The sequence below is a fragment of the Struthio camelus genome, chromosome 26, assembly GCF_040807025.1.
Source record: "Struthio camelus isolate bStrCam1 chromosome 26, bStrCam1.hap1, whole genome shotgun sequence".
Taxonomy (NCBI): Eukaryota; Metazoa; Chordata; class Aves; order Struthioniformes; family Struthionidae; genus Struthio; species Struthio camelus.
In genome coordinates this window covers 915,318-941,620 of record NC_090967.1, presented here as the reverse complement: position 1 = coordinate 941,620, position 26,303 = coordinate 915,318, and the positions used below count along the sequence as shown (strand labels likewise).

The 26,303-nt window shown below is 44.2% G+C and overlaps 1 protein-coding gene across 2 annotated transcripts in view; it reads right to left on the bottom strand.

The window, feature by feature from the left end:
- TIMM44 (translocase of inner mitochondrial membrane 44) overlaps positions 1-26,003 on the bottom strand; it is a 34,109-nt gene extending 8,106 nt beyond the window's left edge. Inside the window, exons 1-11 of one of the 2 annotated variants that reach the window (XR_011136428.1) lie at positions 25,809-25,929; positions 23,385-23,492; positions 22,687-22,857; positions 21,628-21,708; positions 17,200-17,349; positions 14,579-14,718; positions 14,032-14,117; positions 12,092-12,184; positions 11,596-11,720; positions 9,869-9,919; positions 7,297-7,386 (exon numbers count right to left, since the gene is read on the bottom strand). Coding sequence is in view for 1 of the 2 variants with exons in the window: in XM_068920275.1 (XP_068776376.1) it covers positions 7,297-7,386; positions 9,869-9,919; positions 11,596-11,720; positions 12,092-12,184; positions 14,032-14,117; positions 14,579-14,718; positions 17,200-17,349; positions 21,628-21,708; positions 22,687-22,857; positions 23,385-23,492; positions 25,809-25,841 (1,128 nt within the window). In the remaining variant the exon portion in view is untranslated. Of the gene's footprint in view, positions 1-7,296; positions 7,387-9,868; positions 9,920-11,595; positions 11,721-12,091; positions 12,185-14,031; positions 14,118-14,578; positions 14,719-17,199; positions 17,350-21,627; positions 21,709-22,686; positions 22,858-23,384; positions 23,493-25,808 lie in introns of both variants that reach the window. The other variant, XM_068920275.1, reaches the window with a different exon arrangement.
- Between the last annotated feature and the right edge of the window lie 300 nt (positions 26,004-26,303).

Sequence of the window (26,303 nt, the reverse complement as noted above, 5' to 3'; positions counted from 1 at the left end):
GCTGTAGACATTATTGTAAAGCATCTTCTCAAAACCTTTCCCTATGCTTAAATACTTTCCAACATTCTCAAAGTTTTCATAATTTTCCCCACATTTAAAAATTTGCAAAACATGAACAAGCTCTGTTTAGGTATTTCCAAAGTACAGGCTAATAATAAAAGAACTCATGCTCTGAAGAAACATTTCCCAAAGAAAGTATACCAACTGAAGCTTCTTCACTTGTTTGCAAATGGATCTTCAACATGAAACTGTACTAAACTAGATAAAGAGAACTAAGAAGGACAAAGACTTCAAGGTGACAATTTTTTGTTTGACAGGTTTTTTTCTCTATTGCAAGATCACCCCATTAAATCTTCTAAGAACTTATTAACTGAAACACAATAAAGAATGGAGAATTTTGTTTCCCAAAGTTGTACTCTTCAAAAATACAGCCCTCTTTCTGCCTCTTTTATATGCTACAGAATAGTATTTTTCATCATGATCTTGAGTAATTCTGGAGTTACCAGGTATTTTACCCAAAAAGTTGATCATAGTACCTCAGGCTTAACAATAACTTTTCTGTATATGAGATGTACTGTTTCAGAAACATTGCATTTCATCACATAATAAAGTATGCATAACAAGAGAGTTACAAGAACGTGCCCTAATTCATAAAGGGCACATTTTGGACTTTATGCTTGCACTTTACTGCTTTAAAGCAAACAGACAGAGAACAGTACCTACTTCTCTGACTGACAGAGGGGGTAAACTATTAATTGTAGTCCCACATTCCACACGTAACAACCACATTCATCCAAGCAAGAGCACAGAAGGCTGCTAATAACTCTGTTATTTTTGATAGCACAGGAGGTCTAGGAAAGGAAGATACAGATTTTATTCTCCCCTGAGGAAAGCTCTTCTGTAATGCCCCTTTGCTTTACCTACTGAAGGAATCACTTCTCTAACACTGCAATAACTCCCACCATTCCACTCCAGGCTGGATTTATGGAATGGGCCCCACTCATTCAGCAGTGTGCAATGTCCTTCTACCCAGGTATCTAAAACTAGATCTCACAGCCCTTTGACAGACCAATGTCCATGACAGCCATTTTATATTACACCATATAGCAAGCGATAATTTTCTGATGATATAAATTGCATCTGTGTTATCAGGGAGGAGGGGAATCACATCATTGATCAGACTGTATCCTTCATTGGCACCAAGATTTGCCCACACTGCTGTTCTTTTATTTTTTTAGTACTATGAACCCCCAAAAAACCTTTAATCAAGACAGTATTTATAATAGTTCTCTCAAACCAAGTTCAGAAACCCAGTTGCACAAGTCACATACTTAAAACCACATTTAGGCAGCTAAATAAGTAGCCTTAAAAATTATCAAGGATCCAAAATTAAACTTAAAGGCAGTAAGCATCTAGTGAAGTAGCAAACTACAGTGCTTAAATATGTACCTGGAATGTGAGTTCAGATGCTGATATCTGAAAGTCTCAATTTTAATATCAGTGCTGAAACTTTGCAGCATGTCAAAACTCCCTTAAATCTTCTAAATATTCTTTTTCAAACTCAATTAACTACTTTTTCAGGATGTGATCACTCAGCACATTACCATAAATCTTTTCTAGGGAAATACATTTTTAAAAATTTAAACATGCAACACCCTTTATCCCCCCTTTCTTGCAACACGGACAGTATAGTAAGAATTGTATCCATTACATTCCATATCAATCATTTGCGGCTAACAAGATGTAATTTTCTTACACAATCTCATGTAAAAACACAGGCATCCAAAACAAATTAATAATGAAATGTCTTTATAGCCAACACTCAGAATCAGTGAACAGCACTATACTAAATAGTGCCCACACAGGAAATAACTTATGCAGTGTATAGAAACCATGTCTCTTAGACACTACTTGAATACAAAAAAGGCTTGATTTAAATAAGATACTTAAATTAAAGCATGTCTATTACTTCCATAGATTTAATTTTGTTAGAACATGTTATTTATTGCTGAAAATAATAAAGAGAAACGTAGATGCCACAGAAATTTTCCTACTCACTTGGCACACACTTGCGACTTACTTCCAGAATTACAGAAGAGGTAGGAATGACTTCCTCTGAACCGAGATGAAGGAGAGAAAATAAAAAGTCTATCAGAGAACAAGACAACAAGGTCTTAAGAAGATGACAGGGCATTAGTTTGCACAGCATTGTCTGAGCTCTGCTTCAGCCTTTTGTGCACCCTGTTGGAAGTGGTAGGGGCTTTCTGGGGACCCTGTGAGGAACTAGACAGTGCTTGCTGCTGCAGGAAAGGAGAGCTAGGCAAGGACAACTGCAGGAAGCCTTAACTTCTCTTAAGAGAAGCTTTACCTAGATGCAGCTGCCGCTAACAAGCTCTCTTGGGTACCCCTGATGAGAGGGAGTTGGGGCCTTTGATCCAGGTGGCCCTTGAGTAGGGTGGGTCAGGCGCCCTGTGAGTCACTGCTAGGCAGAGGCCTATATAAGAGCCAGGCCTAGAGCACAGTAAAAAGAGACAGCAGTTTATGCAGCAGGGTGCAAGGAGGCATCTTTGTTTCCAATCCTAGTAGTGTACGCTTCCTCAGATATGGTCACACCATGCTGCAGAGCACGCTCCCTAGTGGCTGTTGGAGCTGCTGCATCAGCTGTGTCTGAGGCTTCAACCCAGACAGACCCTCTGACAGCAGATGCAGCCCTGCAGGTGTCAGGCTGCAGGGAGTGCCTAGGGCCTCTCTCTGAGGCCTGGGCTGACAAGTCAGCTCTCCTGCAGAAGGTGTGCTGTGGATGATGAGTTGCTTTGTCAGGCAAAGGAGTTACGGGAGGAAGTCAATAGGCTACGTACCATCCGAGAAGATGAGCAAGAGATAGACAGGGTCTTCTCGGACACCATACAGCTACAGGAGTCCCCACCCCCCACTGCAGCGGAGTTGCTGGAGGACTCTGTGCTGTGTGTAACAGTATGTCATAACACTATTGAAGAAGACTGGAAACTGGTGACCTGTTGTAGGAGGAGAAAGGCTCTTGCTCCTCCTCAAGATTTGCCTCTGAAGAACAAGTTTATCACCCTCCAGGCTGAGGAGGAGCTGGGCATGGCTCCAACGGAAGCAATGTGCCTGACAGACCCTGTGCAATGGAGGAACACCCGGAAGAAGCAGCGAGTGATTGTTGTGGGTGACTGCCTGCTGCAGGGGACAGAGGCACCTCTCTGCCGACCTGACCTCTTGTCCAGAGAGGTTTGCTGCCTGCCAGGGGCTCGAAGAAGAGATGTCATGGAAAGACTGCCAAGGCTTGTCCATGCATCGGACTATTACCCTCTGCTGCTCTTCCCTGTGGGCTCTAATGATACCAAGGGCAAACTGGATACCATCAAACAGGATTTCAGAGCTCTGGGGATGGTGGGCAAGGGTCTGGGAGCCCAGGTCGTTTTCTCCTCAATCCTGCCTGTGAGGGGGAAGGATGGGAGGAGGAGTGGACGCATTTTCCAAGTTAACAGCTGGCTGCGCCGCTGGTGTTGGCAGCAAGGCTTTGGTTTCTATGACCATGGGACCCTCTTTGAAGATCCCCAACTGATGGGGAGAGATGGGATCCACCTCACTAAGTGGGACACACGTGTCTTTGCCAACAGGTTGGCCAGCCTGGTAAGGAGAGCTTTAAACTAGGCAAGATGGGGGAAGGGGAGAGTTATAGAGACAGGGTAGTCAGCAAAACGCCGCTCAAGTCAGGATGCCTCCAGCAGGTGCACGCAGCTGGGGAAGTGCGCATGGCACATGGCTATGGAGGATCCTCTTGCACCTCTCCTGGGAAGCCTGTGTGCCCCATTTGGCTCTCTGAAATGCCTGTGCACCAATGCACGCAGCATGGGGAATAAGCAGGAAGAATTAAAGATCTGTGTGAGGTCGCAGGGCCGTGATCTCGTCGCAGTTACAGAGACATGGTGGGATAGCTCACGTGACTGGAATGCTGTCAGGGATGGCTACGTGCTTTTTAGGAAAGACAGGCCAGGAAGGTGAGGTGGTGGAGCTGCCCTTTACGTGAGGGAGCAACTAGAATGTGTGGAGCTCTGCCTCGGGGTGGATGAAGAGCGGGTTGAGAGTCTATGGGTAAGGATTAAAGGGCAGGCTAACGAGGGTGACGCAGTGGTGGGGGTTTACTACGGGCCACCTGATCAGGAAGAGGAAGTCGATGAGGCCTTCTACAGACACCTGGAAGTAGCCTCACGATCACAGGCCCTGGTTCTCCTGGGAGACTTCAACCACCCTGACATCTGTTGGGAAGACAGCACAGCTAGGCACAAACAGTTGAGGAGGTTCCTGCAGAACACTGAGGATAACTTTTTGGCCCAGGTGGTGGAGACGCCAACAAGGAGAGGTGCGCTGCTAGACCCTGTACTAACAAACAAAGAAAGTCTGGTTGGAGATGTGAAGGTTGGGGGCAGCCTTGGCTGCAGTGACCATGAGATGGTGGAGGTCAGGATCCCACGAGGAGGAAGCAGGGCAATAAGTAAGAGCGCAACCCTGGACTTCCGGAGAGCTAACTGTGGCCTCTTCGGGGACCTGCTTGGAGGAATCCCATGGGGGAGGGCCCTGGAAGGAAGGGCGATCCAGGAGAGCTGGTTAATATTCAAGCGTCACTTCCTCCAGGCTCAGGATCAGTGCATCCCTCTGAGGAAGAAGTCCAGCAAAGCGGGCAGGAGACCTGCCTGGATGAGCAAGGAACTCCTGACAAAACTCCAGCAGAAGAAGGAAGTGTACAGAATGTGGCAAAGGGGACAGGCCACTTGGGAGGAATATAAGGACGTTGTCAGAGTGTGCAGGGATGCGAGGAGGAAGGCTAAGGCCCAGTTGGAATTCATCTGGCAAGGGATGTCAAGGACAACACGAAGGGCTTCCTCAAATACATCAGTAGCAAAAGGAAGACTAGGGAAAATGTGGGCCCGCTGCTGAATGGGGCAGGTGCCCTGCTAACGAAGCATACAGAGAAGGCAGAGTTGCTGAATGCCTTCTTTACCTCAGTCTTTACTGCTAAGGCCAGCCCTCAGGCATTCCAGACCCTGGGGGCAAGAGAGGAAGGCTGGAGAAAGGAAGACTCTCCCTTGGTGGAGGACGATCGGGTTAGAGATCGTTTGGCCAAACTTGACATCCACAAATCCATGGGCCCCGATGGGGTGCACCCACGAGTGCTGAGGGAGCTGGCAGATGTTATCGCTAGGCCACTCTCCATCACCTTGGAAAGGTCCTGGAGATCAGGAGAGGTGCCTGAGGCCTGGAAGAAAGCCAGTGTCACTCCAGCCTTCCAAAAGGGCAAGAAGGAGGGAACTACAGGCCTGTCAGCCTCCCCTCCTTCCCTGGAAAGCTGATGGAACAGCTCCTCCTGGAGGTCATCACTAAGCATGTGGAGGACAAGAAGGTGATCAGGAGTAGTCAGTGTGGAATCACCAAAGGGAAATCATGCTGGACCAACCTGATAGCCGTCTCTGACGGAATGACTGGCTGGGTAGATGAGGGCAGAGCAGTGGATGTGGTCTCCCTGGCCTTCAGCAAGGCTTCCAACACTGTCTCCCATCACATCCTCCTAGGCAAGCTCAGGAAGTGTGGGTTAGAGAAGCTAGCTAGGGAGGAAGAACCTCCTGCACCAGGACAGGCTGCGGGTTGACCTGCTGGAAAGCAGCTCTGCAGAGAAGGACCTGGGAGTCCTGGTGGACAAGTTAGAGCCAGCAATGTGCCCTTGTGGCCAAGAAGGCCAATGGGATCCTGGAGTGGGTGCATTTGGAAGAGTGTTGCCAGCAGGTCGAGAGAGGTGATCCTCCCCCTCTACTCAGCCCTGCTGAGGCCACACCTGGAGTACTCTGCCCACTTCTGGGCTCCCCAGTCCAAGAGAGACATGGCACTACTGGAGAGAGTCCAGCAGAGGGCGACTAAGATGATGAGGGGACTGGAGCGTCTCTCCTCTGAGGAAAGGCTGAGAGAGCTGGGCCTCTTCCTTGGAGATAGTCAGAAGCCATCTGGCCACGATCCCATGCACTGTGCTCTCGGTGACCCTGCTTGAGCAGGGGGGTTGGACTGGATGATCTCCAGAGATCCCTTCCAACCTCAACCACTCTGTGATTCTGTGAAATTCCAGGAGACTGGAAAGAGGCTTATATAATTCTGTAAGTGATCAACAGAGAGCTTGCTTTGAATGGCCTCGTCATTCATTTCAGCAGGTATTTCGAGATTAAGGTCAATCAGTAGGCAAGAAATTTCTTCTTTAACAACTCTTCAAGGACACTTAAATCAGCAGACCTGTTTATCATTAGCACAGGTCTAATATCGTCTTTGGTTATGAGTGGAATTATACAGTATAAATATACTATCATACTCTGTTCCAACAGAAAGATTTAGTGAATGTTTCTGCCATTGAGTTAGCACCTTTGACAACAAAGGCAAACCGCTGTTCTGACTTCAGACTATTCTCCATGTGTGTTTTAAAGTGCTATTGTATAGCAACCCTGTTCCCCTCCTCCCCTCACACATCTCCTTTGAGATAGAGCTGGTTATGGATATGGAAGGGCTGATCAAAGGTGCTTTGAAGATGCTTTTGCCATTGAAGGAAGAAGATCTGAAGGAAAACTTGTGGGCCAGTGAGAAATGAAACTAAAGATTTAATTAAATGAAAGTACTACTCTAGACTTACTGCTAAGTACAACAGTAACAGTTCTGGATCCTCAATAAAGAGGAATGTGGAGAGCATTAAGACTGTGCAGACATTTGGCAAGAATCCACAACTACCAACACTGCTCCTAACAAGGCCTCGGCTTCACTCACAACTATTATTTTCCTCCTCCTCAAGAGCCACCCAGAACAGCCGATAAGTCTCTCTAATAGCCATTCCTGCATTGCATGACCTTGAGTCACAGAAACATCATACATTATCATCCAAAGTAAGCATCAACAAAGCCCTTCATGAAAACACTGGGTCAGTGCTATTTGCCTTTATTATTAGCCTTTATTATATATAAATCTATACCTAGGTGATTAAGACCAAGGTGCCCTGGCACAGAGGGGACAAATCATAGTCCTGTAATTTAGGCTTGATCACACAGTAGGGAATTACTCCCTCAAATCTGCCCCATGTGCTCTCCCCTGCAGCAATAGTGATCTGTTCCTGTTAGCAGAAACAGCAAATGCAAGAATAACATGAGGCAGGAAACAGCACTCAGAGCAGAAAACAAAGCAGAAAAGTCCTGGGGGCTGAATTAGAAATTCGTGACTTCAAGATGAAATACAGAAAAGGACACTCACATCAATGTTGTCAATGTCCAGAATCCTGGAGTGGAACTGGAGACCCATGGCTTTGGCTTGCTGGATTGGATGAGCAAGTTGACTGTAAGTCTAAATGAAGCAACAAACTTGTGTTACACATTTGAATTTGTTCTGTCATAAAGAAAAAAGGATTTTTTGCTTAGTAAGAACCATCAAAAAAGATAAAAAATAAAAGTAATTTTTTTGCAAACATGCTAAACGCTTATTTATTGTAAGCTATCAAATAGTGATATCAAACGTGCTGGGCTCCACATTAACTAAATTCTCAGTAAAGCTCTCACCTCCATAAGAGATCTCCTCCATAAGAGGAGATCCATTATTCACCACAGAATATGCACCCAGAGTGCCCCTGATAGCCAAAGCACTTGTGGTTCTGATTTGACAGCAAGCAGGGAGAAACAATCTGGGAATCAAGATCCTTTCCTAGCACCCAGCCAGACCCTGGAGGCAGTCCAGCATTTCCTGCCTCCTTTGTAGGCACATGCACATATGCTTCATTATTTATACATTGAGAACTGTTGTTGGAAATACTGAATTTCCATTTGCTTCCAGCATTATCACAGCATTCTTGGCACCTGTCAAACAAACATGAGGCAGTCCCTACCAAGCCTCATGACCACAGATCATCTAACTTTTGTCACAAGCATTTAGGTGCAAATAACCTACAGAAATATACTGGTCAAGTTGGAGTTACAGAACAGGGATTCTAGGGAGAGTAGGCAGCAACAGTTTTATGAACCACAAACTATACCTGAGTTTGTGGGCAGATAGTATCCTGCAGCCTGGTTGGAGTACTTGCCACTGTTTTAAGTTTTTGTCTTACTGGTTTGCAGTCTAACGTTATAGCCACCAGTACCACAAACTTAACACTTCTGTGGTGATTCTATGCAAGAGCCTTTTTCTCCTGGACGCTCATTAATGAGACTCTCATTCTCTCCCTTGGTTTATTTTACACGAGTCTTGATTTATGAGCTTAACTTATGATTACAACCAAGACCCTGTGTCTTATGCATTGCAGTAAACTTGCTACCTCCCGCTACAGATTTGAGAGGAATTCTATGGTGTCATTTCAAAGGCTGCTTGAACCAGTAAAGAACTTCCTTTACTTTCAGATTGCTTTAAATATCTTACCCTTACATATTGCAGATTTGTTAGGAAGACCTAACAGAACAAACAGCCACGAACATTTTAAACAGAAAAGGCTTCCTTCTCCAGCATGTGAATTTCCAGCCCTCTGGTGGTGGTGATCAGAAAAGAGAGCATTCACTTTAAGCAGTTAGATTCTTTACAAACAAAAAAAAAATACGGCTCTGTGTTGCCAACAGCACAATTGTTTTAGAGCAGATTGAAGACTGAGCAGAATAAACATCCTCTTACGTTTAAATGCTAACTTCAGATAAGGATCTAGTTCCATGAAGTTAAGTGTACAGTAATACAATCACTGAATCACAACTAATTCATATACACTGTGTTTTAAGAAGTGGATGCAATACTGAAAATCTATCCCAGCAGGAAACCAAAATCACCATCTTAACAGTAAATTAAATTTTCTGCAGTCAGATTATCCAGGCTGCAGATTATCTGTGCTGCAAATTCAGACAAATTTGAGTCTGTCAAGATTATTTGCTGGGATACTACAGTAGAGCTGTGTTTATGTAGTAGCTACATGGACAGATCAACTGTGCAAGCAGAAAACCACCACCATTTTGGGTCAGCTCAGATGTCTCTGCACCTTCTTCCCCCACATCAGGAATGCAGAGAAATACAGGGCAGACACAGCCAAGAAATTCATAGTCACTGCAGTGTAGACAGCTTTTTTGTATCCAGCTATGCTGGAACCCAGTTAACCATACATGGAGCCACTGTCTCTCCAGCCATTCCCCAAAGCTTTAGGCTCTAGTTGCAGTAACTATCAAGCCAAGAGGGATGGATGTCTGTGTTCATGTGGTTTTCCATCTCTCTTAACTAACTGTCACAAGACAGTCCAGTGCCAGAACACTCAAATGGTTCCAGAAAAGTCAGACATAACGTGGCAGCGCTAAACCTATGCTAAGCAAGAGCGGATAGGTGTGAACTCGTGCAGCTGAGGCACTAAGGTGAGACTGTGAGTCATGAAAGCCCAAGCTTCAGGTTGCAGGAAGGCTCATTAGCTTTTGGGGACTTCCATAACAGAGCTAAATCCAGAGCTAATCAGGTCTCTGGAACTGAGAGCACACAGTGCAGCAATCCTCAAAGACTCTGCAAAAGCCCATCAAAACCCAGAAGGGCAGTGAAAAACTGGAGCTAGTTAAACTAGTTTAGCTCTTAAAACAGTCACTATGTGTCTCTAAACAGCTTTCTTCCATTATCCAGACTATTCCAGAAATCCAGAGCGTGCATTTGGCTGCATTAAAGTTTTGTAGTATGAACACGTTACACAAGGGAGCAGCTGGGCAAAGCAGGTAAGCAATGTCATAGATACATAGCTGGATGGCTTGCAAAGAGCGCACAATACGCCTAGTTACAGAGGAGAATCCTAACCTTTTCAGACATTTCTAGTAGCTCTACTTACCGCTTCATAGCACCAATCTTTGAGGATATCAAGTTCTCCAGACATCATAGCCTAAGAGAGAAAATCAAATAAAATATGAACAGTTAAAAACACCTCCCATATCAGAGAGCTGAAACATCAGCACTTTCAGAAGCAAACTACTTTAAATCCTACATTATCTTGTGAGTCTGAAATAGGAAAGGAGCAGAATGAATTACCAAATAAAGAAGAACAGCAACAAGAACTTCTATAAATAAAAAGATATCAAGTAAGATAGACATAAATCTTTAGATACTTAAGATACACGCATTGTCCAACAGGCCACCAGAATGCATACTACCCAGAAATCCTGGGAGGTGGGATTTAACAGAAGCAGGAGTACAGGACAGATGAAGATCCTTAGTTTTCAAGATGGCAAAAAGTCAGGGAACATCATGAACAGAAGTATTGCACTGTAACTCATGAAAAGATTTCTCCTTAAACACTGTGCAATAAACATCTGAAACTCATAAGATAGACAGTGTGAATTTATCAGATTTCAACATGAAGTTATTTGTGTGTGGCAGGATGTTTTTCAATACAATGGCTATAAATCTTCATACTTGAGAGCATCAGTAAGCTGGCTGCCTACAGCTGGAAAGAAACTCTCCTATGAGAAGTACATTCTCCAAGAGCTGAGAACACATTTTTTGCAGCTTGCTTTCGTGACATGGCACTGCTAGGAATAGGAGTTGGACTAGACTGATCACTAGGCTGATTTACTATGACAGGTCCACCTTATTTCCCTCTAGACATTATAGTTCAAGTCACACATCTGATACATACACGAGTCAGTCACTAGAAAGGTAGCAGTGACAAAACGTAACTGTACCTCACTTTGGGTGTCTATATCTGCAGGCATCAAATTCCTTTTGCCTCATCTTATGCTCATTACCTCATGACTAGGAGCATCAAATATTTCTACATGCTTATTAACATTATCAGTTTGAGATATGATCTGCTAACATCATTACAATCTATTGTATTGTACAGTAGGATGAATAAATAACACTGTTAACATCTGTTTTTCTTCAAAAGTCTCAGTTTTTCCAATCTTGTACAAACCCCTCATGATTTTTGCTATCTTTTAATCCCTTACCTTCACTATGTCTTTTCAGACATACTGCAACAGTGAGATGAACTACATGTTTACAGTTGAAGTCACATCCTTAATCAGTGCTACCTTCTGACTGTTTTTGTACCCTAGTCTTCAGAAACCTGGAAGTTTCACATAATTTCTCAACTAGTGCCAGAAACATTTTCAATGAACCATTTGGCATGACCTGGTCTTCTTCCCAAGAAGTTACAGATCATTTAGAATTCAATACTGCATTTGCACCAAATTCTTTCCTTCATCAATATTTGATATCATCACTAGCCCTGTACTGCTTATTCACCTAGTTCAGTTTGATTCCTCTAACGCACACATGATTTCTCATAGGAGAAGAAGGTCAGTCGTTTCTCAGGCCAGAAAATTTTTTGCTACACTATTAAATTGTGTAACATGATTTGCAACTAAATTGTGATACAAGATCAAGCTTCCCGTTCCCAAGGTTATCTCATGTAGGATGTTATGTTAAGCTGGATGCGTGAGAAGCAAATGCTGCCCCAGCCTTTAATTTTAGCATTAGAAAATTAAAACCAAAATCTGCTATGCTGAGATAAAGGAAAAAACAAAACAAATGCATCATACTCTGCCCCCACCTTACCTCCAGGACATTGGGGATTATATCGTTCTCGCATTGCTTTAAAAAACAATCTTTGTCAAAGGATGGATCCACTTTGAGTATCTCTGTCAAAACCTCAGACATTTCTGTCTTCGAGAACAGCCCACCTGATAAAACAATTCAGTGAGACTGGTGATATGACAACCTTTGCCAAAAAAAAAAAAAAAAAAGGAGGAGAAAGACAGACTTTTGGTTATATAATAGAAGGAAGGAAAAGTCGCCTGGGAACAGCTATAAACTGCACATTAGGTTTGACATTTATCCCATATAAGCACTTGTCACTGCATTGCCTTGCATTTCTGATCCAGTAGCAGGTTGCTACGCTGTATGATACTAGATAATGATCCATGCAAAGTACTATAAAGCTACAGAATTTTTCCCAAAGGCTAGTACTATACTGAGGACAACAGCACTAACAGCCATAGGAACAGACCTAAAAGGCTAGAGATGTACTTTCACAGCAAGGATGAAACATTACCTATTAAGTCAGTGACTTTGTCCGTGACAGCTCTGGAAGCTCGAATGAAAGCATTATCACTTTCATCATACTTCATTTTCATTTCAAAGAACCCTGAAAGGAGAGAAGACATGAGCAGCAGTGCCTTTCTGCTACATTCCTGAACTGGGAACGGCATGCAGCAGACTACAGATTTAACCCATTAGTTCATTTCTAAATCTTTTAATTGTTTACAAGTTTCAATTCCAAAAGCTATTTTTCTCCTCATGTTCCTACAACACTCTTAAATATCAATAACTGTCACTATCTATGAGATTGGTTCCTTTACATGTAAGTATCAGGGTTCCCTTTTGGGGAACAGGATCCCGCCAGAATCTTTCCGGCCTATGAGAATGATGGTTTCTCTCACTTTAACTGCCAGAGACTGTGGACTTGTTTACAGCAGTAACAACTCCCCTTGGCTCAGTCTGCTACAAGGAGCAGCAGGATGTAGTAATGAGAAGCCAACACCAGTAAGTGTACCTGGAAAATCAAAAGTAGGCCTTAAAGCTTGCCAATTTTTGATAGAATAGCAAGACATCAGTAAGGATGCAGTTTTTAAGCACCTCTTGTACTCCTCAACCTCGAGGAGAAAGAAAGCCAAGCTATCACAAAAACACTGTTACTGAAAAGTTACTGAAGGGGAAGCAGGACTCCTCCTCCTCCTAACATAGCAAAGTCTCAAAGGCAAAAAGAAGAGCAAGGGCAGGGGGGAAGCAAAGCCATTTAAACAAGTAGACGTTGTTACAACAAAATCACTATTTGTCTCTGAACACCATCAGATGGACCAAAGAAACTGAAATAGGTAGTTATGGGATAATGGACCCACAGGGAAGCTTCCTCCTGCCATGTCAACTAACAAGTGGAATGCTGCCCTGAAGTTCATGCTCCTTCCAAAAAGCACACTGTGTTCCTGGTAGAGGTGGCACATAAAGGGAGAGCATGCACTCTAGAGCCTGGTGCAGTCACATCTGCAAAGCTGCCCAAATTGTGAAACTACAGTCTGGGAAATATGCACAAAAAGAAGAGAATGCACAAAGAGCTCATGCAAACAGCACAGGATTGGAGGATGCAACCTGTGGAGAAACTCAGGAGCTATGAGCACCTCCTTGGAAAGACTAACACAAGGGACATAAAAACCCACTCCCGGACACATCTCCAGGAGCTCTGCTTTTAAGGAAGGTGGGAAGAAACACGGTCCAAATGTAAGGATATGATCCAGTTTTATCCAATAACTTTTTCCTTAACAAGTCATACCCTGCAGCATACAGGTAACAATTATTTTGATTTGCTGAAGTATTCTGCTTTCAGGCTTCTTTATGTCTTTCAGAAACATTAAGCATCTCGATAATCATCAAAAATTATTGCCAACTGCAATACAGATATCTACTATTTTTATGCTTTGAAATAAAAATAGAAAGGAAGAGAAGTTCCACATATCCCAGAGCTGTAAGCAAGTAATAGCAGAAACCAGCTCACTGAAGACAAGACTTTTCCTCACCACAAGCTTGAGGTCAAGAAGAAGGGATCTGCCCACCTTCTCCCTGATAACATGCATGCATGCCCTGGCCTCTTCACAGTGTCAGTGCATCTCACTATAAAAAGCAGAGTTCAGTTCTCTTTGAGCAATAATGAAGGCAAGTTTTGATACCTAGAAGGAGCTGTGATATTTTATTGACCAAAGGCAGTACAAGTTTGGGGGGGTCCCAACAGAGATGGAGCAGCTTGGAAAAGCTACAATGTTGTCAACTACGCCTACCTACCATTTTACATTACCTCACAGCAACAGCTACCAAAAAAAAAAAAAAAAGCCATGATCTGCATTACGTTGAGACTAGTTGCACAGATGGCATCAGATCCAACAGAGCAACAATCAAATCACTGAAAATAATGTGCTACTCCTTCATCTTTGGAACACATACTATTGAAGACCACGTTGTTGTCCTTGAACTCTTTCCATTGTTGATACCATTTTGAATCCTTATGCAGCACCACACCCATAGCCTCCCTAGAAAAAGCAGAAGACATGGGTACTCATGAACATGTACATCCGAGTGAGAGTAAAAAACAGGATATACTGATGAACATCACTGCAGCATGCAGTATCACTGAAGCCCATAAGTCACATATAAGATACATGATTTAGCGGAGCAAGGCCAAGAGGAAAGGAGCTCAGACTTGGTCCTGCTAAACTTAAATCGATAGCAAGATGTTAGAATTGAGAAAATATAACGCATGTGCACGTAAAAATGTCATGTCAGAACATTTTTTTCTTAATGCCCAACCTTACTACCATCAACATATGGTGGAATTTTGCTCCTGTATCTACCTGCTCTGCTAAGTCGTGCCTCACCCTACAGTCTCACTTCAGCTCTGAGATTCTACCCATCCCTGACCTGCAGTTGAATTTTAAAACTTTTACCAAATTGTATACAGAAATATTCACCCTGAATTACATCCAATACTTACTCATTAGCTTCAAATATTCGCTCCTCTTTCATCCTCTCGCCTGAGAATTCTTTTCTTTTTCGTAGTCGTTCTGGACGTTTGTAAGGACCCGTCTGCCCTAAAACACTTTCATCTATTTCCTTCTTAACAGTTTCTACTCCCTGAAAGGAAAATATTCCTATTAGGGTGACTCACCTTTCCTCCTCCTTTCACAAAACTGTAAATCACTTCTGTTGGAAAAACAGATGTAACACCACAAGTTATTCTCCTCTCTCTCTACTCAGCAAATGGCTCTTTGCTAACGCATATGGAGAAATATACCAATATTAAGGCCTTCTGCTTAAGAAGTTAATAATTTGGGACAGCAAACAGACAGTTCTATCTGGATCAACCTGAAAATAAAACAATAAATTAGAAGGCAGGGACACAGCCAAACCTGATGGCTGATGAGATGCAACCTCACAGGTTCTCACTACAGGTTAAATTTGAGTAAATTACGTTAGAGGAAGGAAGTAGTATCAGCTCCCAGCAGCTGCTGATAGAACCACAAGCTACATGTAAAGAATGATTCCTAGCATCCACAAATAGTGGAGAAGAAAGTCAGTCTTCAGAAATCAGCACTAGCAGCAAAACCACCTGAAAGGTCAACAAAATCCAGGTCCAAGACCCAAACTCAAGCAAAGAGATGTTCTGCTTTTCCCAAAACACCTATTTTACAAACAAAAAGCAGGCTCGCTTTTCACAGCAAGTCTTCACTTCTCCCAGCTGAGAAAGTAGCTGCGAAGCAAATGGTTTTTGCCAGAGAAAGGGTGCAGAAAAATCACCGTAGTGCAGCTTATACTAAAGGAGAGGTGTGAGATATTCTCTCTCTTCGTTGAGGTTACGTCAAGAAAAATGACTTCATAAATCTGGACTGATACACGCCACAGCACAGCTACTTCCTTAATCTAGACTTTGCTGAGAGGAAGCCACATCCCATTGTAATCATTGGAGGGAATTCTGTCATACACTTCAATAGGGATTGGGACTAAAAAGGCATTTTTCTTGGCTGCAATACTTTTATTAATTTACTGAACTTCTGAGCAGTAGTTTCTCTAGTGACAGTACCTACAGAAGACTTGTTTCACAAGAAGTACAGTTTCCTATTACAACCAGATACACTCAGGCAGAAAGGCAGTTTATATGCTCTCTTTCTGTATAGCTTTTGCCCAAGCTGCATGTTTATTTAGGACATGTAGTTCATCTAGCCCAAAGCACCATGTAGCTTTATGAAGACTGTTAATTTTAAACTTTATTTTATGCAGTAATTCCCTGGAGAATGCTCAAAAGTATCCACCACAGCTTTACCAGAATAAGACATTTTCTCCTGTTAAAGTCAACGTGATTTCTTCCTGAAAAAAGTTACAACAGTGCTCAGGAACTAGACAGAACAGAATATACGATATGAAGCAGAAATTGGACTTCAAGTGATTTTAAACATTACAGATAAGCAAATAAAAAGCTCTGAAGTTCAGTCCATTCCTACAGACTATAAAATACCATCCGAGAGATCTGGCAAAGAACTGAACAACGCACGAGCCCCCATGGATCCTACTCTGCCCAAGATTATCCAAAAAAATGAAGTATCTCCTGAAGCAATGGAGAGCTCAAAATGGGATTGGATGAAGTACTACTACTATTTCTAAGAATGCATACTGGCTTTTCTGAAACAGTAGACCGAGTAGTCTGAATTCTAAATACATACCAGAAAGTATAGCAAAGCTAGAAGAACTGTTCAGCCTTTAAAAAGTTCTTTGAATCAGTTAACTTAAATCTAACAGTGAATCAAAATACTCAAACAGCATATAAAGAAAAAATCTTCAAGCCTCAAAAAATTTACTTTAAAGTTCTATAAAATCATTACCTGCCTACAAAGAATGGCCTAGCAGCCTGCTTCACTGACGAAAAAACAGCTCTTAGATTAGAATGCTGCTAGAGTAACATAACAGGCTTCAGTGCAGGCAAACCAGTGTATAACGTGATCTGCTGCTATGGCTAGAAGGGGCCTTTAGCAGATGACATCCTATTAGAAACAAAGAAAGTAGGGAACTGGCATAACTGATTAGGCTGATAGTCCATCTCGCCGGGTATTCTGTCTTACGAAGGCTAAAACCAGATACTTCAGAGGAAGCATGAGAAACCAGTGAGGAGTACTTCTTTTTATACTAATTGTCAGTTGATTGGGTGATGTCAACATATACAAGGGTTTACGTATTTTCTAAAAAATGAGAGCTTTAGGCATGCCAGCTTGTCAACCAGTAGTTCCCAAGAATTCCTTAAGTACCTGTCTACAGAAGAGGAACACATGCTACTCTGCTCCATGACCACAGCAAACAATTTTTACAAAATCACATTTTAGCAGAAGCTCAGCTACTTCAGACTTACATTTTTCTAGGGCAACTGAATGAATGCCAGACCTGCAAAATACAGCTCTTGAATTTATCAGTTCATTCCACTGGCTCACAAGCAGTATCTCTTTATGTGAAAAGTCTTGCTCTAAGAGTTTTGCATTTAATTTTACACTCAGCACAACACAGCTTCCATGATAACGACTTGTATCCACAGGACTGGGCCTCAGAGAAACAGGGGACCCATGTATGTACCTGAGAAATAGCTTTGAAGGCTGCTGTCTTGCCTAGTTTCTCCCCTCCTTTTGTCACCGACTCTGCAGACTGCTTTGCTGTTTTTGCTGCTTCTTCCACACCTTCCTTTATCTTACGGCCAATATCACTCTTACTTACTTCATCCAAACTCTGCAACAAAACAGGAAAGAAAAGGTCATAAAAACACTGGTCAAAACTCATTTTGAGTAAGTCATCTTTCTGAGCACTATGGACATCCCAGTGCATACCCAGTAAGACCAACCAAGCCTAATGTGAATACACAGTTTCATGCCACAGGGGAGACTTACTGGGACACAATGGCCAACACCTCTGTGCAAAGCAACAATTTTGGCTAGTCATGAAACCATATGCATTTGCAATAACTGCTATTCATGCATTTTAAAATTACTGACACCAAAGAGAAGGACCAACAATGCCAGAGTTAAAATACTCTAGCCCTTTCTGTTGAAACATTCAGGTACTTCTTGTTTCTCAACAGAAGGCCTAGCAGTGGTTGAGATAGTTCCTTGCTATGCAACTTTTCCTGCAGAATTAGCAAGCGCTCTTCTCAATTCAACAGCTTCACATACATCACTTTTGCTACGTTTACAGAGCCAGAATCTATCACACAAGAGGTTAAAAGGACTCTGCCAGCACAGCAGCAGCTGCTCATCCTTTCCTGTCCTGCACAGGACAACCAGGTCATCGGATCCTCTTTTGAAGAGGATTTCTGAAATCTTGCTGACAGTAGGCACCCAATCTTGGATAGGTCAGAAGCTACAATCTCACAGGAAGAGAAATGATATGATGACAGTACCAAATGACTTCCCTTGTTCTTCAGTGGGATTTGGCTAACAAATATGCTTTACAGCTCACTCAACACACTGCTGAAAAGATACTGGCTATGACCACTTTAGCAACAACCATTGTGTCCAGCTCACAACCATACATACAGTTAAGCCACACCAAAATGTTCAGACTGAAGTTAATGGGTGCGGAGCCGCACAGCAGAGAGTGGAGACCGGGGTCCACACAAACTTCATATCACACATATTTTAAGCCTAGTGTTCGGCTGCTTCGTTCCCAGCTGAGATCCTGCACCTGACTGCAAATGTTCAAGGCAGCGTTGGGCATAGCCAAAAAGGCTTTGGGTTTAAGTCACTGCTGAAAAAGACTAAGTTTACTTTGCCCTGGGACAGCCTAGATAAAAGCAGGAAGTCAACACACATCAATTGACAGATAATGAACAGCCTCCTAAAGTACCTCTCAGCTGTGACTTACCGCAGGAAAACTTATGCTCCTTTTAGTAGTAAAGGCAGCAAGCTTTAAATCACTACTTATGGTAATTCAGGGGGATGTTCTAATCAGCAGGAGGAAAGAACAGGACTGGGGTGCCTGGGAATAACTGTCAGGGTGGCAGACTCTGCAACAACAGCCATTCTCTAACTCTCTTAGTTCCGTGCCATCTCCCAGGTGCTGACAGATCTACCTGGGAAAGGTGGCTAAAGATAAACTCAGCAGTAGGTCTTAGAGCTGGCTGACTGGCAGATGCTTCCTGCCACAAAGAAATGAGCTTGCAGTGTTCTCTCTCCAGATCCCTTCAATCCTCCCCCATGGTGGCAGCCCCAGAAACTCATAGTAGTTGGTGCTATCTGACGAAAAAGGAATCACTTGGTTACCAGGGCAGCAGGCCCAGCCCTAAGAGTCATTCCTTGTCTCCTCTGGAAGGGAAAGGGGAAGATGCTGATTGGGTATGGACTCATTTGCCTTCATGGTCATCCCCATGCTGGGGTGGGGGGAGAGATGAGGGAATATTAAATAGAAGGACCTGCACCCCACTGAGGATTGCTCAAACAGCACAGTTTTGCACCAGCTGAATTAACAGATACAGTAACACTGCAGATCAGATTCTACAGTCCTATTATTTTAAAATGCCATATGCATCTGATTTCTACCACATTTAAAACAGTATCAGTAAGATTCCTCAAAAATTTACTAAAGACATACAAGTCAAAGCATATTGACTTGTATATACATTATATACATTTAAATGTATCTGCTGCCTGGATCAGCTCAGCATGTGATAAATGTAGTAAACAAACAGAGTGCAGCAGAGGCAGCAGTGTCTGGGCTCTGCTTGGGCCTTTTGTGGGCCTTGCTGGAAAGTTGTGGAGGCTTTCTGGGGACCCCGTGAGGAACTAGACAGTGCTTGCTGCTAACAGGAAGGGAGAGCTAGGCAAGGACAACTGCAGGAGGCCTTGACTTCTCCTGAGAAGTTCTAGCTAGGTGGGGCTGCTGCTAACGAGCTCTCTAACGAGCTCTCTGGGTTGCCCTGGTCAGAGGGAGTTGGAGCTTTTGATTCAGGTGGCTCCTGATTGGGTGGGTCAAGCACCCTTGTGAGTCACTGCTAGGCAGAGGCCTATATAAGAGCCAGGCCTAGAGCACAGCTCCCAGAGCACAGCAAACAGAGGCAGTGCCAGGCAAAGAAGGCACCTTCATTTTCCATAGTGGTGTGTCCTTCCCTGGGGCATGGTCATGACATGCTGCAGAGCACGCTCCCTAGTGGCTGTTGGAGCTGCTGCATCAGCTGTGTCTGAGGCTTCAACCCAGACAGACCCTCTGACAGCAGATGCAGCCCTGCAGGTGTCAGGCTGCAGGGAGTGCCTAGGGCCTCTCTCTGAGGCCTGGGCTGACAAGTCAGCTCTCCTGCAGAAGGTGTGCTGTGGATGATGAGTTGCTTTGTCAGGCAAAGGAGTTACGGGAGGAAGTCAATAGGCTACGTACCATCCGAGAAGATGAGCAAGAGATAGACAGGGTCTTCTCGGACACCATACAGCTCCAGGAGTCCCCACCCCCCACTGCAGCGGAGTTGCTGGAGGACTCTGTGCTGTGTGTAACAGTATGTCATAACACTATTGAAGAAGACTGGAAACTGGTGACCTGTTGTAGGAGGAGAAAGACTCTTGCTCCTCCTCAAGATTTGCCTTGGAGGAACAAGTCTAGTTGGAGGCCTGTAGCTAGCGATATACCCCACGAGTCAGTCCTGGGTCCAGTCTTGTTCAACGTATCCATCGATGACCTGGAGGAAGGGACAGAGTGCACCCTCAGCAAGTTTGCTGACGATACTAAACTGGAAGGAGTGGCTGACATACCAGAGGGCTGTGCTGCCATTCAGAGGGCCCTCCACAGCCTGGAGAGATGGGCAGAGGGGAGCCTCCTCAACTTCAACAAAGGGCAAGTGTAGGGCCCTGCACCTAGGGAGGAATAACTCCCTGCACCAGGACAGGCTGTGGGTTGACCTGCTGGAAAGCAGCTCTGCAGAGAAGGACCTGGGAGTCCTGGTGGACAACAAGTTAAGCATGAGGCAGCAGTGTGCCCTGGTGGCCAAGAAGGCCAATGGTCTCCTGGGGTGCATGAGGCAGAGTGTTGCCAGCAGGTGGAGGGAGGTGATCCTCCCCCTCTCCTCAGCCCTGCTGAGGCCACACCTGGAGTACTCTGCCCACTTCTGGGCTCCCCAGTCCAAGAGAGACATGGCACTACTGGAGAGAGTCCAGCAGAGGGCGACTAAGATGATGAGGGGACTGGAGCATCTCTCCTCTGAAGAAAGGCTGAGAGAGCTGGGCCTCTTCAGCCTGCAGAAGAGAAGACTGAGGAGGCGATCTCATCAATGTGTCCAAGTATCTGAAGGGAGGGTGTCGAGAGGATGGGGCCAGACTCTTCTCTGTGGTGCCCAGCTATAGGACGAAAGGCAATGGGCACAAACTGAAGCACAGGAAGTTCCGTTGGAACATGCGGAAAAACTTCTTGACTGTGAGGGTGAGTGAGCACTGGAACAGGTTGCCCAGGGAGGTAGTGGAGTCTCCTTCCTTGGAGATAGTCAGAAGCCATCTGGCCACGATCCCATGCACTGTGCTCTCGGTGACCCTGCTTGAGCAGGGGGGTTGGACTGGATGATCTCCAGAGATCCCTTCCAACCTCAACCATTCTGTGATTCTGTGAATACAAGTCCTACCACATCATTAGTGAAGAATGACTGTGTGAAAAGCATCACATCTCCTAAACAGCTTCCCTTGGTGATCTTCCAGCATTGCTCTGACTGTCCTGTAATGGAAGAATCACCCTGAGGCTTCTTCTCTTTCCTAAGGGCTAGCAATGGGAGAACCATATGCACCATCTCCAAGCTGCAAAACCAAGAGAAAGTGCTGGGTACTCTCGCAGTGCCTGACCTCTGACCATACACTAACTGACTGACAAAGCTGTCATACATTATTGCTGCAACTCTGTTAATGACTCCAACCTTAAAGATTTGGAGCAGTGACCACCTCTCACCAAGAGGAAAAGAAAGGGCAATATTTCAAATACACACAAAACACAGATTCTTAGGACCAAATTGCCTCAGGGGAAGGTTTTTCCAAAGTTATGTTTTACCTCTTTAACTGTACCAGTTATTTCTTCAAGTTTCTTTTTAATCACTTCTGATGTCTTCACTGTTTCAGATTCAATGGTTTTCTGTGGAAAAAACGTTTGTGATGTAACTATGAGGAGAGAAAACACTCACTCAACAACAGTTTAGCCCCGTTAACCTTGTAATTTAGGACAAAAAGCCCTACTCAGGCCTGATTAGGATTAATAGATTCATTTGTCTTCCTAGCATTTTTTAAAGGTAAATGAACGCTTTCTCACTACAAAAAAAAAAATTGGAATATAATAAGTTCTTCGCTTGGTAAAATACATCCCCTCATCAATGCAATATAAGCTAGCAGCTATCCTTAAACATAGGAAGAAGGAATTAATGAACAAATTAATTGAGCAGGACAATAGCTCAAAATGAGTGAGTCAGGGATTCAGAGCCCAGCAGTTAATTCTGTCACAATTGACCTAGAGAGCAGGAGCAGGTTAGTAAAAATCTTGCAGTTCAACTGAAGAGCAACTAGATAATCAAGTTTTTTTAAGGGCAGAGAAATCTTATTTTTAAGTGGTCTGTGGTCTGACGAGCAGTCTTTTTCTTTTAGACTACATCCAACAAAGTGCAATATAAGCAGTAGTATAAATACAAAGTAATTTACTGCCAACCTTTGGTTCCCTTCCTGCCCTGAACTCTCCTATGTTCTTATCGGGCACACAATACTCAAATAAACAACATCAGTACTTCATTACTGCAAATAATGCTCTTTTTAATCCTTTAAGATTGTACAGACAGCAGCTAAACACTGACAAATTACATTCAACGTCTCATTATTTTATCTGCTCGTTATTTGGGAAATGTAATGAAGGATCTGCTGGAAGGACTTTCCACCAAAAAAAACAAAAACACCACAGCACTCTAAGGCATTGATTGTACTTGTATTTCCAGCCAAGCAGAATTTCTCATAAAAAGAGGCATGCTGAACTAATCAATTCATTTGCAAAGCCTCAAGTTTAACATTCAGAACAGTAATAGCTTAATGACTAGGCAATGAAAATACTGAAGGAATTCATGAGACTTACATATTTCCTCCTTGCTTCTCGAAGTGCATCAGATTCTTCTAGCTTTTTAGCTTCATCTCGGAACTTTTTAATACTTTCTTTCATCTCTTTATTTTTTGCTAACTCCTGTTTGATGTTGTCCACAAAACCTGATATAAAACCCTTTCTTCCTCCAGAAGAGTAACATCTAGACTAAAAAAAATCATTACATGTTTTAGAAACCAAAGAGATATTCAATTAAAGAAGCATTAAAGTCAGAAGGTGGATTTACTTAAGCCAAGCAATGCGTCACTTCTAGTGTATTTAATGTTGCGGAAAACCTATAGCCACCTTGAAAAAGAAGCACCTTACCCTCATAATAGCCAAATGTCTAACACATTTCTACTGTCTTGTGATATACATCTATATAGCCATGAAAAAAGCTGTTTCTCCTGAGGCAGTTAGACACTAGCTAGGCTTGAAACAGTTGTTGACAATTAACCAATTTCTATGGAAGATTTACGTGGTAGATGAAGGAGTTATTCGAGCACCACTCCTAAACTGTCACTTGCACTCAACTACTAAGAAAATGCTTGGATTCATCAGATGTATCTTAAAAAATTGAAACTTTCACAGAGAACTGCTATTCTCAGAAACATATCCATATCTGGTAGATTCAGTACTTTGATTGTTGGGAAAACGCTTTCAGTGTGAAGTAAAAAATTCAACCATTAACCAACCTGATAAAGCTCTAGAACAGGCCTGCTCATTCTATAAACTGTGCCACTGTAGACTGCAGGAACCGGGTATCTTCCAGATATAAGCCATATGCCACTGACAAGACATTTCTGCAATCAAAACATAAGATTAAGTTAGCATACAATACAAGATGATAGCTAGCTTAAAGAGTCAAGAGAGAAAGGAAAGAATATTGCAAAAGGACAATATTCACTGGTCTTTGGGGAGCAGATTGTAAGTGCTGCCAAGAAACATTTGCAGGCTGGTCTGATAGGACAATCCCTAATTAATTCTGTTATATGTTTAAGCAGCACTGCATCCTCCTAAAGTTCATTTTGATAAAACCAAAGTTACAGTCCAAAATGGGCAACATACTTTTCACCACTACTTGGAAAAATATATGCCTGGTACAGAAAGCTGATTTTACGAAAATGGTAACGCACAGGTAAAGCTGTCCTTTATACATAATCAGTAACTGGTTGAAACATCTGTACATGATGAGAAATATACTGTTTTTCTAGGAAATTTGGCTCCAAAACTAACTACCCCCCCAATTATAGAGGACAACCAGGGCCACTCTATGCATAAACTTTGTGCTGCCTAAAGTCAGAGAAACATCTTTTGCTGCAAAGCATGGAACAGAAAAGATGCACTTGAAGTCCACACACACACTGTTCCTGAGAAATTCTGCTACATCTTGCTGAAACCACAAGCTGCAAACTCTCATTCTTCAGTTTAGCAACCAATATTGACAGCAGACTGTGCACAGCTCACAGATTCTTGTCTTAATTCCCTCAAAATGATCTTTCATCACCCGACTAGCACCTCTCTCCCACATTGTGGGAAAATCTATTCAGCTTATCCTTGGCCTCCAGTCAGGCAAAACCTGCATTATCCAAATCATGCAACCCAAGCTGCTTCTCTATAAGACCATCTCTCAACCATTCACCTAAAAAGAAAAAAAAAATAGGGCAGATTAAGTCCTATAGGCCTTGCCATTGGAAACTTTGAAAAAACTTTGTAAGCTGAGAATATTTAATTCTGTATCCAAGGCCAGCAATAAGGTGTTCTTTCTTTATCAGGCTCAAAGCTGTTGAAAAGGAGTAAATGGTGTGACACTGTCCTGTCCTGTAGCTTCAATGACAGCACTAGCCAAATCCAGAGCTTACTTCTGAGAAGAAGCAATGGCATAATTGCCCCACATATCCTAGTGGCCCAAAGATATGATTTGCATTAATTCATTGGTTTCCACATTTCCAATAAGTCCCATCTTCTAAATTCAGCTCCCTCTTATTTATCTTCTTTGCAGCTGTGTCTAAGCTTTGTTAATCGGACTGCTGAACTTAGAAGTACCAAGTTTAAATCACAGAAGTAAACGTTCTCCACAATCTATCATCAGACCTTGCTGCTCAAGTTACCACCAAGTCCAGGCTTTGTAGCACACAAGAACAAGCTAGACATTATATTAAAAACTTAATTCTTTTAACTGTGAGACTCCATTAAAACCTGGGACATACTGCCTACTGGGTTTAACAGATCAGTGCTCTTAATGAAAACAAACATTTCTTCATTTACTCAGGATTTAGAGGGGAAAAAAACTCAACCCTAAGTTTTGCTTTGAGGACAAAAAGAGAACATCAACAACCTCCAAAGGATGTCAGACTCTGAAGTGACTTTAAAAGCCAGAATCTGGGCATTCAATTCATGCATCCATTCCTCCTCTCATCACAGAGAAAAACTCATGTTTAATTTGAAACTTTGTAGCAAAGGGCATCAATAGAGCAGCCTAATATTGCAGACAGCTCTGTTAAAACCTTCTGGAAGCTCAGAAGACAGATCGCAGCTAAACCAACCATTTTCTCTAGGTTAGCTTTCCAGCAGCTCAGATCTGCAGTGTGGGCCATTGTGCAGCATACGCGAGCTAAAGGAAGGGAGGGCACAGGGATGGGCGCGGGATTGGGAAGCAGCCAGCGCCCCTTCCCCCGCCCCGGAGTGCCCTCACGACGCCCCGGACTGCCTTCAGGGAAGGACCTGAGCCGGACCTAAGCGGAGAAAGTCGGCGGTGCCGGCACCGCAGCAAGCCCCGGTGCCGCCGGGGCGAGCAAGGCGGCGGGGGGGAGGGATTCGGCCGCCGGGCCGTCTCCCCCAGCAGCAGGCCCTGGCCTGGTCCCAGACGCGCAGCGGCACCGGGAGCTCCCCATGCCGGCCCGGGGGCCGCCGCAGCACGGCAGGCCTCGGCTCCGCCACGGCGGCCCCAGCCCCGCGCCACGCCGGAGCAGGCCGCGCCTTCCGGGGCGGCAGGCGCGGCCCGGCGGAGGCTCCCGCCGCAGCCCCGCGGCGCGAAGGCGTCTCGCGGAGCCGGCTCGGCCCGGCCCGGCCCTCATTGAGGGCAGCGGCTGCCCCGCCCGCCGCCGCTCCGCGCTCACCCGGCAACTCCCGGATCCTGCCGCCGCCGCCATCTTGAGCGTGTGACCTTCGCGCGGCGCCGCGGGGAAACGTCACTGTCGCGCGCCGCCGGGGCCCGGCGCACGCGGGGGGCGGGGAAGGGGGCCGGTGGCCCGGCCGCGGCGGGCTCAGCTCCGGGACCCCCCTCTTCTCTCTTTGCACCAGAAACCGGACAGCAGCTCTCCTTTATTTGCTGGCTGCTGAGCTGTGATGGAAACCACCCTGTGAACAAAACGAGAGTGAAATGAAAGCGCATACCTACCTCCAAACTCAGCTACACCTATGCAAGAGGCAACCGGAGAGTAAGCCCATCTGCCATGAAAGGCACTGATACCTCCTGTCAGCAACAGAGCACCTAAAAGCAAAGCAAAACAGGCCTAGCACCTCACGTATCTGCTCAAGGTCCACGCTGAAGCTTCTTGACAACGCAAGAGATGTAGCAGGCTCCCATTTACCCCAGGCTGCCTTAAAGCTTC